We start from the raw sequence: 19,292 nt of genomic DNA, 5'->3' as shown, positions 1-19,292 counted from the left end.
TGTTGTGCTAATCGTTGTCACTGTATCGACACCACTTCTGATCATTACAATCCCACATCTATCCCTAGCTCTCTTTCTCTCTCAACCTCTCTCTCTCAACCTCTTTCTCTCTCTCTCTCTCTCTCTCTCTCTCTCTCTCTCTCTCAACCTCTCTCTCTCTCTCTCAACCTCTGTCTTTATCTCTCTCTCTCCTCCAGCAGCTTAAGGAAGCAGGGCAGAGACCAGTACGTAAACAGTGCATGGATAATGAGATGGATGGAGAAACAAAGCTCTCTGCTGGACGAGGCCAGCCAGGCTCGATAGCTAGCCTCTCTCTTCTCTCACAATGGACGAATGACACTGAAACCCTGCCGGTATTCTCTCTAAACCTCCCTGGATTTACTGCCCACGAAAGAGCTACACCCATATCATCACTGAGTCCCCCTGAGATCTGTTTGTCTACAATAGAAGTCCCTTGGCTCGACCACATGAGAATCTCAACTGTTACAATGTTGTGGTGTCTAGAGGAGAATGTATGACCTAGAAGACTACTACTCTCTTGAGAGAACACATCTCTTAATTCTCATTCAAATGAGAGTTTTGAGTTTTGGAATCTCTTGTGGGTTGTACAGATGCAAACCTTCTCTCTGTTTCTATGGGAATTGTGTCTGTGACTAACAGCTCTAACTATTTGTTCAGCTGTAAAGTTTCTTAATAAGCATTCGAATCACTCTCACTCTCCGCAACTTCATAACCATGGGCAAAGGAGCTTTGGTGGAAACTGAAACTTTCTACTTTCTCTCATTAAAAAGAAGAAGAGTAGGAATTAAAATCCGTCTCACTGACAGTCCAAAAGACACCATATTAACAATTAAAAAAAGAAGGATTCATCCAATCTGTTGAAGAAAGGCAGGGGCGGGTTTGGCAGCTTTCTCATTTATTACGGGCCACTCGTGGCTTTTTCAAGCAATACCAAAACCTCCCCCTGTGCCATAATGTTCTTATTTACTGTCTCGTTGTTCTGTTTGAATTGAAAGATGTGATATATTTGATAGTCTCCGTATGGGACAAATCGAAACCGGGGGATTAGATTAACTCATGCTGCCATCACAGAGGACACAAGGTGGCAGCTTTCTACATGCTGCGTTTGAGGAAACAGCAGCAGGAACATTCACTTTGTCCCTGCTGAAAAAGAGAGTCACAGCTTTACTAGTAAGTGCCTTCAGCAATTAGTAGCTTTTGACATGTGTAGTCAGAGAGAGAGAGAGGGCCGAAACCTCTGGACCAATTAGAGCGCTGGCAGCGAGAGAGACAGCGGTGAGACAAGGCGAGGGGAGAAGAGAAAATGGCCTGGAAAGTGAAGAGGTGAAATGGGAAATGATCAAAGAAAATGTCTGATTTTTAAGTTTATAATCGTGCTGCTCAGAGACGAAACCGTCAGTGAAGATAGATAGAGAAGATTCTGCCTGGATGAGACCTATATTGGGTACAATGATGGTTTTAGAATAGACGTTCATTGTATAAACAACACCTCTGTCATCACCCTAGTAAACTGCGTGAGCCTTTTTACCTTGTGGAAAAGCATAACAAGTATCAGCAGGCTGATGGGCTCAGCAAACTCCCTGTTGTTGTGATCATCTAACCCTGCATTTTATTTGGCTAGATCTCTTTTTTTCCGCCAACACAATGTTTGTTTTTCATCACAAATGGTACATTGTGTTCCGAGTAGGCTAGTGGATGATAGACATCAGAGGATGGGCTCATTGTAATGCACCGAATGGAATAAGGACTGGTATCAAACACGTGTGTTATATAATTCCATGGATTACAATGAGCTTGTCCTCCGATTTCTACCTCCACCAGCCTCCTCTGTTACCAGTTGATATGGCTCTGTGGGCCTGTTTGTTGTTCTGATAGAAGTGAGGACGCATGGTTCACCTCAGCCCAATAGTGACTGTCCTGTCAATGCTACTGTCACTCCTCATTCCATCCCATGCATTACAATGAGCCCATCCTCCGATTTCGACCTCCACTAGCCTCCCCTGACTGTATGGTCTGATAGACACTAGGTATACAGTACTGTGGGTTGTTATAGTCTGGCTCATTAGTGACTCCCACACATGTAGTAGTTCATTTAGTTCCCCCGCCAACAATAAAAGACGTATATCATAAAGATGTGTTTAATTATTTAAAGGCCTTGTATTTCCACACCATTGCAGAGGCATAGACTCTCACACATTATGATTAGCATAATGCTCTGCTCAGTGAACTCACTTGAAAAGTGAAAAGAAACAGTTTATGGTGTCTTTGAGTTGACACACGCACACACACACACACACACACACACACACACACACACACACACACACACACACACACACACACACACACACGGTAAAGCCAGTTAACCAAGGCAGATTGAGTAGGCCTAACAGGCCCCCAGGCCCTGCATTTAGAGAGCCCCCCCTGTTCTCCAGAGGACACCTGTTCATTTGAAAGCTAATTCTCTTTGATTTTATGGGAGCAGTGTGTTGATAAAGGGCTGAGATAACGCTGAGCGCTGAGCGCTGGGAGCGCCGCTCTCTCTCTCTCTCTCTCTCTTTCTGCCCCTGCGTTTCTAATTAAGGCCCTGGCGCTAGCTTGGCGCGGCGCGCTATAGCTACCACAGCAGCCCTAATGGTAATTCACAGGTGTCGGTCGCCTGCCAGACCTGTTGCCATGGCAACGCCAAGGTATGCCATCTAATCCTCCACATTTTTATCAGGACTGATTAATCTGGACAACAAACAAATGCCTGCTGTAGCCCGGCTCATGCCGGCTGCTCTCTTGAACAGGAAATTGAGAACAGAGCCCTTTGAAGTTTCCGGCCAATCTCAGCGCGTTCTAGGATGCAAAACACACAGTGGGATCCGTCGTAAACAGCCCACTTATATAACCATATATGTACGGTAGTCCTCCTAGCTTTCACTGGGTCAAATGTGGAACACGTGTTGTTCCATGACCAACTGACATTTTCCGTCAACGCCAATAACCAATCCTCCATGTGACACGACGTCGATGTCGCAACGACTGGAACGACTTAACAGTGACAATGTTGTGGCGGTCGGTGGTTGAGGTGGTTCGGTGAACCATGTTTGTACGGTGGGAAACCTTAAGGCCTGAGACCTGAAGACTTCTGTTAGCTCCCCCGTCAAATCACAGCGGTCAAAGGACAACGGTGGTCTCCCTTGTTGATTCTATAAGGCAAATAAGGAGTACTCCTGATGTTGACTGATACTGTGTAATGTGGGACTGGACTGTAGCACAGCGGAGCTGTTGCCTGTGATTGGACATGCCATGCAATCATGATCAAACAACGATGCGCCTTTATCCTCGCTCTCTGGGAGACGGGGCCCGGACGCCTGCCCAACTGCCAATCAGAGAGAGACGAGTTGTTTTCACCGCAGTGAGAGAGAGAGAGAAGGGGGTTGAGAAAGATGATGGAGAGAGAGAGAGAGAGAGAGAGAGAGAGAGAGAGAGAGAGAGAGAGAGAGAGAGAGAGTGAAGGGGGTTGAGAAAGACGACGGAGAGAGGGGGAGAGGTGGAGGGAGAGAGAGATGGGGTGGCGGGAGAAAGAGGGAGGAAAAGAAAGAAAGAGAGGAGGGAGGGGGTAGAGCGAGAGATAGGGAGAGAGATAGACCCGGGGGGGGGGTTGGTTGGTAACTCCCTGTTCAAATAGAACATCTTTATTTACACTCCAGCTTACAGGATATGTAGCTAAATACATTAAGGTGTGGCCCAGAGGATTTGGTCAGGGAACATTCAGCCAATCATTTACAATTCCTCCTCCGTAAACATCATCCAAGAAACACACAGTCTTGTCTTTTAATATATTTTTAATGCGGCAGCCGATTAGATGAAAAATATGGATTTGTGTTCGGATCTCGGTGTTCACGAAATTACATCCATCGCCACGGTTCCAGTTTATTGTTTTTCCTTATGAGAGAAGGAAGTCATAAAGACTTGATTTGCATAATCCAAAACGTTATGGACACGACTGTATGTCTGCAGTGACACCTCAGAGACTCCAGGCTGACGTCCTGACACATAACATACATACAGGGTTTCCGAGACATGCTAGAAAGGGCAGGCCTGTGTGTACACTAGCCCTCTGTCACCTGCTTGCTGAAGGTGGGAATCTTCCAGAAAGTTCCAGTGATAAACCACCTGTTTCTGTACACCCACCCTCCCTTGTGAAAATGTCCAACCGTTACAGACACCTGCCCTGCTCCAAGTGAGACCACGGATAACATGGACGTCATCATCAACTCTGCATCAGTCTCATCTGATTGTACCTCACGTACCCGACACACCTTTTGTCCTATTACCGGGAGAAAATGTCCCCCCCTCCCCCTCTCCCCCCACTCCCCAGGTTGCTATGGGAACATTTGTCACTCAGGTTTTGATTGCACAGTTAGTGCCTCCCAGGTTCGATAGTCTTAGAAGCTGAAAAACTATTCCTGTGATCACCGGGGTGATCCGCCTCCGTAATGGGTGGGAGGGGCCGCCGCCAAGCTCTGTGGAAGAAGACATGACAGGCCGTGGGAGAGAGGGTCACCGGGGGGTCTGCTGAACAAAGACACCGCCATTGATCATGACCGGCTCTGTATGCCAGCCGATAACTGGCGAGGGCTGATTTGAAAGCGTCTGAAGGCTGCCCTGTCTGCCTGCCTGCCTGCCCTGTCTGCCTGTCTGCCTTCCCTGTCTGTCTGCCCTGCCTGTCTGCCCTGCCTGTCTGGCTGCCCTGTCTGCCTGTCTGCCCTGCCTGTCTGCCTTCCCTGCCTGTCTGCCCTGCCTGTCTGCCTTCACGTCGGCTCTCTCACACCGCAGGGAACACTGCCGTGGCAACCGGGCTTTTCATTTCCCCCTCTTCCCTCTTCCTACGGGTCTCTTTAAACTGGGGAGGGTGACCGAGGAAGATCCAAATGATGGTGCTGGTTGTTCAAACGAGGCCTGTGTGACTGAGTCTCAGTCGTCATCACAACTCATTATTGTTGTGCTTCAGTAAAGGAGATAACAGCGAGACTCTCTGGCATCTATCCGGGTAATTAACACATTTGGATCGTCAGTGTTCTTCGCGCCTTTGGGAATACTCTGGTTCTCTCTTTCTCCCTCTCTCTCTCTCTGTCTCTCTCTCTCTCTCTCTCTCCCCCCCTCTCTCATCATTCCTTCACTCACCCTGATCTGTCGAGCGTTTGTGCTCTGCGGTTGCCATAGTAATCCCAAAGCCAATTATAGCCCTCAACCTTTACTCCCTGAAGTCAAGGAAGCCAGGGATGAAAATTGCCCCAATCGAATTTAGCCTCAGTTGGTTGTCCTCACAACTGTGACATCAACAGGACGGTGGCATTTAGAGTCACTGTCCTATCTCAGACATCCCCCTCCAACACTCGGGAGACGTGGATTATAATCAGTTACGAACTATGGGAGACAAGCGGCCGTCGACGGAAATGTAAGGTGTCAGACGAAGAAAATTGGAAAACATTCCTACCGGTCGTGCAGGCAGTGTTTGATATGCAGATGGTGAGGCATTAGATTGCTAGCAGTGGTTATGTGAAACCTGACCGACCGCCTCTATGATTTATTAGGGAGCGGCCCAGGTCTGATGGGAAGGGGGGAGAATTCAGTCAGTTGAACAGTTGACTCTGGCTTTCATCGTGTCTTTTGGGGGAAAGAAACGGAATGAAAATAGAAAATTAAAAAACGAGATAAAAAAGTACAGCTGAAAGGCAAGCTGTAATCATCTCGACCATCTTGGCTTGGATAGTTTGTATAAACCGAAGCTGTGTCCCAAAAGTGCCTGTTTTTTTAACACACACACACACACACACACACACACATCTGCCATGACAGCAATTATATCCTGGATCCTTCTTTGCATCAGCTGGCCATCTCGGAGCCATCTCCCACTCACAGCTCGTCTAATAAGCAAACAGCCCTCTCTCTCTCTCTAGACGCGGGATCGGGATAAGCATCAGTTGCCAATTAAACAGTATGGTGTTGTTGATCTGATGTGGCTGCCTGTAGATGGTTGGAGATAGCATATACACCCAATCATAGACAGTTGGGGTCAGAGGGCCCATGGTTAGGAGGAAAGGCTGGGGATGCTGGGACATCAGGCAAGGAGAGTAACAAGGTCTGGAGCTCATTTGGAGAAACAGGTGTGTCTTGATACCATATGACAGGACCAAATAATGAGAGGGAGTGGGGGGGGGGGGGGGGGGGAAGAGAAAGAGAGAAAGAGAGAGAGAGAGAGAGAGAGAGAGAGAGAGAGAGAGAGAGAAAAGGAAAGAGACACAGTCACAGAGACATACAGACAGACAGAGAGGAAGCAGCTTGGAATGAGAGCAGCTGGGAGAATGCAACAGAGAGAGAGAGAAAACGAGAGAGCAATATAGGGAGCAGCTGTGAAAAGAAAGAGTGAGTGAGAGAGTAGAGAACAGCTGGAAGCAGCTCTGCGAGGAGCCACTCACCTGGTTTATACTATCGGTACACACTGACAGTTGATTTATACTATTGGTACACACTGACAGTTCGTGACATTAGAATTATAAGGTTCTATCTCCATTTCTGCCAAAATTTAGTTTTTTACATAATCTGATCCATTAGGGGTTTATTAATACCTGTGTGGTGTTATTTTTAAAAATGTTGAAATTTTTGAGTTAGTAATTCATAAAATACAAAGGTTCCATCTCACAAAACATAATGGAATGTCAAAACTTTGACGCTCAATATCTCTGAACTGCCCTAAACGGAGATAGAACCTTATCAATCTAAGCTAAGAGTTGGTTTATATTATTGGTACACACTGACAGTTGGTTTATACTATCGGTACACACTGACAGTTGCCATCAGAAAATAGGTTATACATGTCATAGTCACGCCTACCAAGCAGATCTTTTTGAGAAGCACTTTGCATCAGTTGCCTTTGTCCCAGTATCTCTTTGGCCTGGATGACAAAGGTTCGTGATGACTGGAACAGTAATTGCACCCTTCCACACACTCGTAGAACAGGATTGGTGCTGTGATTAATGGTTAATCAGAGGATGCTATAAATCAGCTAAGCATACTATTATGTCAAGACAATGCTTAGGTAAACACAGTATTTAGATCTGTCACCTTGCTGTAACAATGAATGTGATGTGAGATCCTTAAAGAGAACAACAGTTTTATCTATTCATGAATGTATTTCTTTATTAATTAACTTATGCTCTGAATAAAGTCATTATTTCAACAGTACAGCTTTAATCATGGCATTTCATAAACACAATTTGAGGAACGGTCAGAAAGATCCACAGTTGTCCATCATTTGCACATCACAGTAAAAAAAGATTAGTACCCACACCGATTAGTACAATAATCATACAGCAGATTAAACACCAGCTTCCATCATTTATCGAGAAACGAAAGAATTTGAAATCAAGTACAACGGATTGGCACTTTCATCTTTTTCAAAAAACCTGTTGAAACAGGAAGACTTGAGAAACAGTTCAGCATATTATCGAAAACCCCTCTGCAAAAATGTGATCCAGAGAAACGAAATATATCCATACCCCCTTTCATTCTCTCCTCTCACAAGCACTGAGGCTCCTGACTAATTTAAACATGTTTTCTCTCAAAACCTTTCTACCCCTTGTGTAATTAAATAGCTATTCAGTGTAGAATAACGGGGACTGATTTCCGAACACCAACGGCAAGCTAATGGGAAAGTGAATTCTAGCAACCCCTCAGAGATTTAAATGAAGGTTGGCAATCAAATTGGTTCATTATGCATCAAACAAAGAACTAATTCTAAAAAGCTATTTAATTCCACTGGTATACCCACTTATAATGACTTTACTATATATTTGAAGGTGCTCTGTACATGTTTGAGAACGAGCATCTGAGGGGGAGGAAAACATCACTTATAGAAGGAAAGTGAATATTGTAGTGCCGGAGGAAAAAGGAAAGACGTAGGCAACGTAATGATAACTGTTTAATCAAAACAACAACTTGTACTCTCAGTACAGGACCAGAAAATGGTTACCAAAACTCGTGTATCTAAACAGGAAGGTGCAACGTTAATAATCCTCCCCTCTGCCCCTAGTGCCAGAACTGGTTCCCTCCCACTACACAACCAACAGTAAGAGGAGAACATGAACCCATAATGTAGTCACTACACCAGCCCCCCCAGTGTTCACCTCAATATTGGAAATCCTCACGGCGAGGAGGGCGTATGGCCCGGCCCCTACGATCGTAGGTAAAGTCAGGAGGTGCGGGAGGAGGTGTGACATCGCCCATCACGTCCTCCTGCAGGGAAGGACGGGGGGCAGCGACGACCGGGGGCTCGCGAGCTGCGGGGGGTTGTCGGGGTCGGAGGGGGGAATGGCCAGGGCGCGGCAGGGGAGGTAGGACTGGAGGCCGGCCTCTGCGCGGTGGCAGGGCCAAGTCCAGGGGCAGTTCAAGGTCCAAGTGGGCCGGTTTGAGGCGATCAACGGACACACACTCAGGCCTACCCCCCATGTCAACCATGAAGTTCTTGGCTCCGGCCTCGATGACACGGAAAGGCCCGTCATAAGGAGGACGTAGTGGAGTCCTGTGGCCATCATGACGAATGAAAACGAACCTCGCTGAGTGCAGCTCCGGGGGCACCCTCGAAGTAGGGACACCATGCTGCGTAGTCGGGACCGGGACGAAGGTCCTGGCGCTGTCCAGCAGGGAGGCGCGCTGAGCGGCGGCGGACCAGGGCTCCGTTGACTTGGGAATGAAGTCACCGGGGACCCGCAGCGGCTGTCCAAACACCAGCTCAGCGGACGACGACTGGAGGTCCTCCTTAGGCGCTGTCCTGAGCCCCAGCATGACCCACGGCAGCTTGTCAAGCCAGTCGCTGTCCGTGAGGCTGGCTCGAAGGGCGGCCTTCATGGATCGATGGAAACGCTCACAGAGCCCGTTCGCCTGCGGGTGATAGGCGGTTGTGCGGTGGAGCTTGACCCCCAGATTCTCCGCCACCGCTGCCCACAGCTCTGAAGTAAACTGTGAGCCACGGTCAGAGGAGAGATCAGCAGGGGTGCCGTAGCGGGAGACCCACACCGCGATGAACGCCCGGGCCAGGTCGGGGGCTGTCGTTGAGGAGAGCGGAACTGCCTCCGGCCAGCGAGTCGTCCTGTCCACCATGGTAAAGAGATAGGTGTATCCGTGCGAGGGGGGCAGCGGCCCTACCAGGTCCACGTTTACATGATCGAACCTCCGCTCAGGCACAGAGAACTGCTCCAGGGGGGCCTTGACGTGTCGATGCACCTTGGCGCGCTGGCAGGCGATGCACGTGTCAACCCAGGCCCTCACATCCCTCTTGAGCCCATGCCAGACGAATTTCTCTGACACCAGCCGTGAGGACGGTTTCCTACCAGGGTGAGACAAGCCGTGTATCGCCTCGAAGGCGGGGCGCCTCCAGTTGGCGGGGACCACCGGTCGTGGCTGACCCATGGAGACGTCGCACAGGAGCGTGGCCCCTGCGTCACCGAAAACCACCTCTTCTAGGCGCAGTCCTGTGTCCGACAACTTGAGAGCCTGGACGGCGGGGTCGGCGGCCTGGTCTGCAGCCATGCGCGCGTAGTCCAAACCCAGTTGGACCGCACCAACCACCGCCCTGGAGAGACAATCCGCGACCTGGTTGGACTTCCCAGCAACGTGCTGGATGTCTGTGGTGAACTCGGATATGTAGGCGAGCTGGCGCTGTTGGCGGTCGGACCACGGCTCCGCCACCTTGGACATGGCGTGCGTGAGTGGCTTGTGGTCCACGTAGGCCGTAAACTCGCGGCCCTCCAGTAAAAAACGGAAGTGTCTGACAGCAAGCCACAGCCCGAGGAGCTCCCTGTCGAATGTGCTGTACCTTTGCTCTCTGGGAGACAGCTGGCGGCTGAAGAATGCAAGAGGCTGCCAGGCGTCCCCAACCCACTGTTCGTACACCGCTCCCACAGCAAAGTCAGAGGCGTCCGTGGTGAGAGCAGTGGGTGCCGAGGGCGAGGGGTGGGCCAACATGGCAGCGCGGGCCAGGGCCGCCTTGGTGTCCTGAAAGGCTTTGACACGCTCCGCCGTCCAGTCCACCGGCTGCTTCAGAGTCTTGCCCTTCTGGGCATCGTACAGAGGCCGCAGGATGTGAGCGATGTGGTGGAGGAAGCGATAGTAGAAGGTTACCATCCCGATGAACCCCTTGAGCTCGCTGATTGTGCTGGGGCGCGGGAAAGCAGCGACAGCTTCTACCTTCGAGGGGAGGGGGGTCACCCCCTCTGCGGAGACCCGGTGCCCGAGAAAGTCGATGGCGTTCCGTCCGAACTCACACTTCGCCGGATTGACAATCAGCCCATGTTGGCTGAGCCGTGTGAAAAGGGCCCGGAGGTGGGACAGGTGCTCCACCTCCGTGGTGCTTGCGACGAGGATGTCATCCAAGTAGACGAAGAGGAATGGTAGGTCCCGGAGCACCGAGTGCATGAGGCGTTGGAAGGTCTGCGCCGCGTTCTTCAGGCCGAACGGCATCCGCAGAAACTCGAAGAGCCCAAATGGCGTGATTACGGCCGTCTTAGGGACGTCCTCGGGGTGCACCGGCACCTGATGGTACCCCCGTACCAGGTCCACTTTGGAGAAGAAGCGTTTGCCTGCCAGGTTCGCTGAAAAGTCCTGGACATGTGGGACCGGGTAGCGGTCAGGCTTGGACGCGTCGTTGAGGCGGCGGTAGTCCCCACATGGGCGCCACCCGCCGTCTGACTTAGGGACGATGTGCAGGGGAGACGCCCAGGGGCTGCTCGAGCGCCGAACGATGCCCACCTGCTCCATATGCGCAAACTCCGCCCTGGCGATGGCCAGCTTCTCCGGGTTGAGGCGCCTGGCCCTGGCGTGGAGGGGAGGCCCCTCGGTCTCGATGTGGTGCTCCACTCCGTGTTTCACCGTGGGCGCGGAGAAGGTGGGCTTGGTAAGGTCGGGGAATTCGGCGAGCAGCCGAAGGTACTGGTCACTTTCGGCGAGCGTATTGGACCACCCGCTGTAGACCGCCTCCCCCTGCGTACAGGCGAATGAAGCGAAAGTCTGTGAGTTGACCAGGCGCCTGTTCCCCACGTCCACCAACAGGTTGTGGGCGCACAGAAAATCCGCACCAAGGAGGGGAAATGTGACAGCCGCTATGACAAAATCCCACGAAAAACATTGCCCTCCGAAGCACACGTCCACCGCCCTAGTGCCGTAAGAGCAGATAGGTGTGCCGTCCGCGCCTGCCAACTGCGGACCACGCTCCTCCTTCGCCATATCCGATCTCTCTGCCGGAATGATGCTCCACTGGGCACCTGTGTCACAAAGGAAACTGCGACCAGAGGCGGTGTCTTGTATGAAGAGCAGCCTGTTGGTGACGCCAGCGCTCAGGGCCACTACTGAGCGCCGGCCCCGCCGTTTCCCGTCGGTCCGAAGGTGCAGGGTGAGCGGCACCGTTTGGCCTTGGCGCCAAAAGTGGCGTGGTAGAAACAATGGCCCGCAGCGTTACCCTGCTGGCCAGAAGGTCTGGCGTCATCCTTCGCTCTCCTGCGACGGTCGGGTGGCGGGGCGGCCGCGGGAGCGAGCAGGTCGGGGGACCGTTGAGGCATGGCCAAGACGAACCGGTCCGCCTCCCTGGCCAGGGCGCGGGGCTCCATGATGGCGGTGTTGGCCAGCGCCATCCTAACTTGAGCTGGCAATGTGCGCATGAACAGCTCTGTGAAGAGGATCATGGGGTCTTCTGTACCGAGCAGGTTTAGCATCCTCTCCATGCTCGCAGAAGGCCTCTCGTCACCCAAGTCCGACATGGCAAATAGGCGACGCACCCTCTCCGCAGTGGACAGTTCAAATGTCTCTAGAAGCAGGGCCTTGAGGCGCTCATATTTGCTCGTCGTCGGGGGAGCAGACAAAAAACCTACCACTCGAGCTGCGGTGGAGCTGCCCAACATTGCCACAGCATGGTTGTACCGGTCGTCGTCGTCATCGATGTCACTTTTATTGAAATGTGCCTCCACAATAGCAAACCATGCAGCAGGCGTTGAGTCCCAGAATTCTGGTAGCTTGAGAGTGGGAGTGTGCGCACCACGCGTTACCCTGACAGGGGATGGTGATGGCTGCCGCTGGTTTGAACGTCGTCCTCGCCCGGACATTTTGCAGGATTGTAATGTTCGTCGCTGGTTTTTGTACACAATTACGTTAACAAAAATCACGTCGGGGTCACCAGTGTAGTGCCGGAGGAAAAAGGAAAGACGTAGGCAACGTAATGATAACTGTTTAATCAAAACAACAACTTGTACTCTCAGTACAGGACCAGAAAATGGTTACCAAAACTCGTGTATCTAAACAGGAAGGTGCAACGTTAATAATCCTCCCCTCTGCCCCTAGTGCCAGAACTGGTTCCCTCCCACTACACAACCAACAGTAAGAGGAGAACATGAACCCATAATGTAGTCACTACACCATTCACATATTAGATATATCTTCCACCTTCAGAAATGACAGTAGAAATAAATTCATAATTATTTTTGACACTATGCTCTTAATACCAGCACAGATATGGAAAATATGATGAGATCTGAATGTATTTCATACATGTCAGTGTGATGTTTGCTAATTAGAATCACCTTCACTTTGTCGAGCTGTAGTTCTACTAATCTTGTTACATCTTGATACATAATTGAACAATAAGCCCACCCACCTACTGATATCCCATACCACAACAACACGCATAGGCAGCCAATTAGTGATACTGGGCGATATATTTAGAGTTGTCAAGCTGGGTGATGATGAACTTGGTCTGCAGGCAGGACAAGATGATGGAAGTCTGGCCAAGGCAGTATATTATTGAAATGATATTCATAACCTTAAGGGAAATTATGACAGAAACCTACAGAGGGGCTGTTTGGCGGTGCTACTGTACCTGATAGCAGGATGATGAGATGGACGGAAAGTTAATTGAATCCATGAGAAATAGTTGATTATCTTTTTCGTTGCATATCTAAATAGCAGCACCAGATTGACTTTCTCAGAGGAATGCTCTTCATGTTACATTTAGCTGCTGGATCCAGTGCTAGGCTTTTAATCTATGAGAGTCAATTATAAAAACAAAAAAAAACATTAAAACCCCACTTTATGACTGATTGCATTTACTACATCATGAAAACACGTTTTCATAAACACTTATATTAAGCCTGTGTACTGGCTGTCATAATCTAGGACCTGAACACAAATCCCACTACAGTACACTGAACGGTACAGTACTGTTACTTTACAGTACAATACTTAAGTCTACTAACGATACTGAAGTATTAAAGGCATGCTGCCGATGTGGGGATTGGATACAATTCAGGAAGTGCCAATCAGCATAAAACCATTGAGCAGGGATGAGAACACAAACCAAACCAATTATTCAACAGGATCATAACAGCAGATTACAGATTTTCCACAATAACAAAATCATCACACTTATCAACGATTCTTAATCTTAAGTCTAGAATCTTGTGAATCGTTGTGTTTTGTTTATAAATACAGAGAGATAGTGATTGTGTGCTGTATATATATATATATATATATATATATATATATATATATATATATATATATATATATATATATATATATATATACTGTAGGGTGTTGAGAACTTGAAATTGAAACTTGAGAACCACATGAGAGCGATGTGCTTCACACAACCACTTACTATGCAAAACCTCAACAGCGTCTGATATGATTTGATTTGACGGCACCGCATTTCACAGAGCGATGGGTGTGTTGACCCTTTTAGTGGTCTGTACAGACGCTCTCCCTTCACTCTGTCTGTCCCTCTCTGCACTTCAGGCTGCAATCAGATGCAATCTATTTTAATTCCTTGAAAGGACAACAGACAGAGAGAGAGAGAGAGAGAGAGAGAGAGAGAGAGAGAGAGAGAGGGAGGGAGGGAGAGAGAGAGAGAGAGAGAGAGAGAGGGAGGGAGAGAGAGAGAGAGAGAGAGAGGGAGGGAGAGAGAGAGAGAGAGAGAGAGAGAGAGAGAGAGAAGGAGGGGGAGAGAGAGAGGAGCCGGGAGAGTGAAGGGCTATGAGGAGGATTATTCTACATGTCAAAACACTATTGTTGTGTCTCATTCACCTTTCTCAGTCCCTCAGTGCTTTTGTCACACAGCCAGGCGACGTGCAAAAGAGGGATGGGAAAGATGACATGCCATGCAAAGATAAGGGTCAAAGGAGGGGAGTCTGGACTGTCAATCATCTCCTCTTCACAACAGTCAACATGATTGGCATCAACAGTCATAAGTTGTGTCAGTCTGTCTGTCATTCTGTAGGTTGTGTGTATGTTGACGTCACGCACACACATCCTACAGAACGCATACAAACGTGTCATACAAATACCACACACACACATCTGACATAGGATTATAACATTATAAAATCCAGTTTTTTCACAGCCTGTGAAACAACGTCGTACACTTATAGACCTCTAAAACGACCATGCTCTCCGTCTTTTCTCTCAATAAGGCTTGTGGGTTTTATGAAACTAGGTACAAACATGGAGCCTATGTCATACGTCGCGTTTCCATTATTCCATATCAGTGCCGAGAGGACAAACGTCCAGACGATGACGTCTGAGCACTATTCTCTCGATCTAACGAGACGCGGTGGTCACGTCAATCTGCTTGTCCCTCCTCCTCCTCCTCCTCCTGTCATCGACGCCACTGGGATCAAAGGATCATTTGCACATCGGGGGGGTTTTGCAGTGTAACTTCAAAAAGACCCTCTGGCCCCACAAAAGCATAATTGTTGCTGATTTAAACACCAAATCGTGCAGAGGACTCACATCCTGTATTGTCCAGAGGTTGCGTCACATTAACGTTACGACCATGCAACAGACAACTTACGTACAGTAGGCCTACAGACGGAGTGAAGGAGGACGAGGGGTTCGAGGGGTTCGTCCCCGACATGCAGGTGGTCTTCTGACCAGTGCCATGTTATAGGTGGTAGACCACATGATCAGTGGAGGCTTTAGGGACGAGAAGGTTGGGGGGCAGCTGACCAGAGAAGCTTGTTCATCCAATGGATGTTCATGTCCAGCTCCTCACAGTGTGCTACAACGTGGATACAGGGAGGGAATCATCAGGCAAACATCTTACCAGTACCAGCGACACCTCTTCCACTCACACATGCACATTCAAAGTCTGGTTCAGAGCACTGTGCCGTGCCGTGCCGTCTCCTCTCCCAGCGGCCCCTTAGGGGCCCCCCCAGGGGGACCTCTCTCTCTCCCAGCAGCGAGTCCCTCTTCAGACTGGTGCCCTTATTCACCACCTTGATCTTCACCGACACTTATATTAAGCCTGTGTACTGGCTGTCATAATCTAGGACCTGAACACAAATCCCACTACAGTACACTGAACGGTACAGTACTGTTACTTTACAGTACAATACTTAAGTCTACTAACGATACTGAAGTATTAAAGGCATGCTGCCGATGTGGGGATTGGATACAATTCAGGAAGTGCCAATCAGCATAAAACCATTGAGCAGGGATGAGAACACAAACCAAACCAATTATTCAACAGGATCATAACAGCAGATTACAGATTTTCCACAATAACAAAATCATCACACTTATCAACGATTCTTAATCTTAAGTCTAGAATCTTGTGAATCGTTGTGTTTTGTTTATAAATACAGAGAGATAGTGATTGTGTGCTGTATATATATATATATATATATATATATATATATATATATATATATATATATATATATATATACTGTAGGGTGTTGAGAACTTGAAATTGAAACTTGAGAACCACATGAGAGCGATGTGCTTCACACAACCACTTACTATGCAAAACCTCAACAGCGTCTGATATGATTTGATTTGACGGCACCGCATTTCACAGAGCGATGGGTGTGTTGACCCTTTTAGTGGTCTGTACAGACGCTCTCCCTTCACTCTGTCTGTCCCTCTCTGCACTTCAGGCTGCAATCAGATGCAATCTATTTTAATTCCTTGAAAGGACAACAGACAGAGAGAGAGAGAGAGAGAGAGAGAGAGAGAGAGAGGGAGGGAGGGAGAGAGAGAGAGAGAGAGAGAGAGAGGGAGGGAGAGAGAGAGAGAGAGAGAGAGGGAGGGAGAGAGAGAGAGAGAGAGAGAGAGAGAGAGAGAAGGAGGGGGAGAGAGAGAGGAGCCGGGAGAGTGAAGGGCTATGAGGAGGATTATTCTACATGTCAAAACACTATTGTTGTGTCTCATTCACCTTTCTCAGTCCCTCAGTGCTTTTGTCACACAGCCAGGCGACGTGCAAAAGAGGGATGGGAAAGATGACATGCCATGCAAAGATAAGGGTCAAAGGAGGGGAGTCTGGACTGTCAATCATCTCCTCTTCACAACAGTCAACATGATTGGCATCAACAGTCATAAGTTGTGTCAGTCTGTCTGTCATTCTGTAGGTTGTGTGTATGTTGACGTCACGCACACACATCCTACAGAACGCATACAAACGTGTCATACAAATACCACACACACACATCTGACATAGGATTATAACATTATAAAATCCAGTTTTTTCACAGCCTGTGAAACAACGTCGTACACTTATAGACCTCTAAAACGACCATGCTCTCCGTCTTTTCTCTCAATAAGGCTTGTGGGTTTTATGAAACTAGGTACAAACATGGAGCCTATGTCATACGTCGCGTTTCCATTATTCCATATCAGTGCCGAGAGGACAAACGTCCAGACGATGACGTCTGAGCACTATTCTCTCGATCTAACGAGACGCGGTGGTCACGTCAATCTGCTTGTCCCTCCTCCTCCTCCTCCTCCTGTCATCGACGCCACTGGGATCAAAGGATCATTTGCACATCGGGGGGGTTTTGCAGTGTAACTTCAAAAAGACCCTCTGGCCCCACAAAAGCATAATTGTTGCTGATTTAAACACCAAATCGTGCAGAGGACTCACATCCTGTATTGTCCAGAGGTTGCGTCACATTAACGTTACGACCATGCAACAGACAACTTACGTACAGTAGGCCTACAGACGGAGTGAAGGAGGACGAGGGGTTCGAGGGGTTCGTCCCCGACATGCAGGTGGTCTTCTGACCAGTGCCATGTTATAGGTGGTAGACCACATGATCAGTGGAGGCTTTAGGGACGAGAAGGTTGGGGGGCAGCTGACCAGAGAAGCTTGTTCATCCAATGGATGTTCATGTCCAGCTCCTCACAGTGTGCTACAACGTGGATACAGGGAGGGAATCATCAGGCAAACATCTTACCAGTACCAGCGACACCTCTTCCACTCACACATGCACATTCAAAGTCTGGTTCAGAGCACTGTGCCGTGCCGTGCCGTCTCCTCTCCCAGCGGCCCCTTAGAGCCCAGAGAGGAGCTTCCCCAGGGGGACCTCTCTCTCTCCCAGCAGCGAGTCCCTCTTCAGACTGGTGCCCTTATTCACCACCTTGATCTTCACCGCCAGGTTCTTCACCTGCACCGAGGTGACGGAGTCGAAGAAGAAGTCCTCGTTGAAGACGGGGTTCCGGCTGTTCTTGATGATGGTGCTCCTCTGCTTCTGCAGCTTGCCGGGGTTGAGGTACAGCGACACGCAGCAGTTGATGCTCTTGATGTCCACCGTCTTGTCGTAGAGGCTCTCGGCGGCCAGCACGCGGATGCGCAGGCGGGCGGTGCCGGCGTCGTAGTCGGCGCTCAGCCTCACCGTGCCGCCCTTGTGCAGGTTGACCGTGTGCTCCCGGTGCAGCCGCTCCGCCGCCCCGTGGTCCGACGACCCCCCGCCGCCGCCGCCGCGGAGGGAGGGGGAGTGGAGCCGCCGCGGCACGTTGGGACTGGGCTCGGCCGAGCTGCACTCGTCCGTGGACAGGGAGCTGTGGCGGGCGAACGTCCGCTTCACCTTCACCACCTTGGCCTGGGTCTCGTGGCTGAAGAGCTTTAGCAGGGAGGCGGAGCGCGAGAGCAGCGGCGAGCTGAACGGGGACGACTCAGCCGAGGAGCAGGTGTCGCTCTCCCCGCCGCTGAAGTAGCGGTACGGGTTGTGGTGGGAGCTGTTGAAGTCCGGCGGGTTGAGGTGGTGGCCCTCGGAAGTCTTGCCCAGGGACTTCCTCTGGGTGTTGGGGGAGGTCGCCGGACTGGCGTGGTCGCAGTGGAACAGGGACTCCTTGCGACGCGTGTGGGGGCTCTCCATCAGGGTGGCGAAGCCGTAGGAGGTCTGGGTCTTGGGGACGTAGGGGAGGGACATGGCCGTCTGAGACTGGGGGTCCGCGTTGGTGTCCCCGGCCACCACGTCGTCGGCGCTCTCGATCTGGATGATGTGGCGGTTGGCGGCCCTCAGCAGGTTCTTGGTGTCTCCGGCCAGCTTGGCGACCAGACGCGGGCTACGAGGGCTACTGAGCGGCTTCTTGCCGCAAGTGCCGATGGTCTGCTCGGAGGCGGAGGGCCGCAGTCCCCCCTCTTTGGGCTTGACGTCCAGAGTCTCTGGCTCGGGGGGACAGCTGACCAGCTTGGGGGGAATGAAGAAGTCAGGGATCTTGTCGGGGGTGAGGACGTTGCTGTAGACGGGGTTCTTGCCCTGCTTGTCGCCGTTCTCCCCCTGCCGTAGCACGTTGGTCTCTACCGAGCCACGGATCTTCTCCAGAACCCACATGGTCCCACTGGGCTTTACCAAGTGGGATATGTGAGTGGCGGGGGAGCTGTCTGTCTGCAATCAAAAACGTAGACGGGGCAGCATATAATTGCAGTATGTGAGAATGACTAATTACCTATTAGTACAGATTATTGAAATAGAGAATTTTAAAAATGTATCACAAAAAAATAGAATAAGAAAGATTCATTCATTACTTATTGATATTTTCGAGGATATTCGTTTTGGTGCAAAAATGTTATCCACTTAAAAAGACAGATTATTCTACAAAATGATATATGACATTTAATTGCAACTGACTTAAGAGAGAGATCCGTTATCCGGAAACGTTGTGAGAGATAAAACACAGAAATATGATGCTGGACAATATGTCATAATTTGTACAAGCGTAGCCTATATGCGCATAATAACTTCATTAGAATATAGGCAAGTGTGTACTTCATAACTCAACATTATGAGTTTATTTTATCATTATAAAGTCAATATTTCTTATAAATCTCTAGTTTATATAGCACGAAAATAAAGTGCAACAAGTGATAAGCGTTACGCGCGGAGGGGGAAAAAAGTCCGCTTTGCGCAAAAATAACGATTAATCAAAAGAGCTCTGGGGTGAAACGGGCTGTTTAA

The 19,292-nt window shown here is 49.7% G+C and overlaps 1 protein-coding gene across 1 annotated transcript; it reads right to left on the bottom strand.

Annotated features, from left to right (window-relative positions):
• Nucleotides 1-17,384: 17,384 nt before the first annotated feature.
• On the bottom strand, nucleotides 17,385-18,668 carry LOC308162951 (C2 calcium-dependent domain-containing protein 4C; the record flags this gene model as incomplete). The annotated part of the gene is made up of 1 exon (XM_080537100.1): nucleotides 17,385-18,668. One exon carries the CDS (start codon nucleotides 18,666-18,668, stop codon nucleotides 17,385-17,387), a length of 1,284 nt encoding a protein of 427 aa, XP_080393226.1.
• Between the last annotated feature and the right edge of the window lie 624 nt (nucleotides 18,669-19,292).

The sequence above is a fragment of the Nansenia antarctica genome (genome assembly GCF_963989245.1).
Source record: "Nansenia antarctica genome assembly, chromosome: 7".
Classification (NCBI taxonomy): domain Eukaryota; kingdom Metazoa; phylum Chordata; class Actinopteri; order Argentiniformes; family Microstomatidae; genus Nansenia; species Nansenia antarctica.
This window is presented reverse-complemented; position numbering and strand designations above follow the sequence as displayed.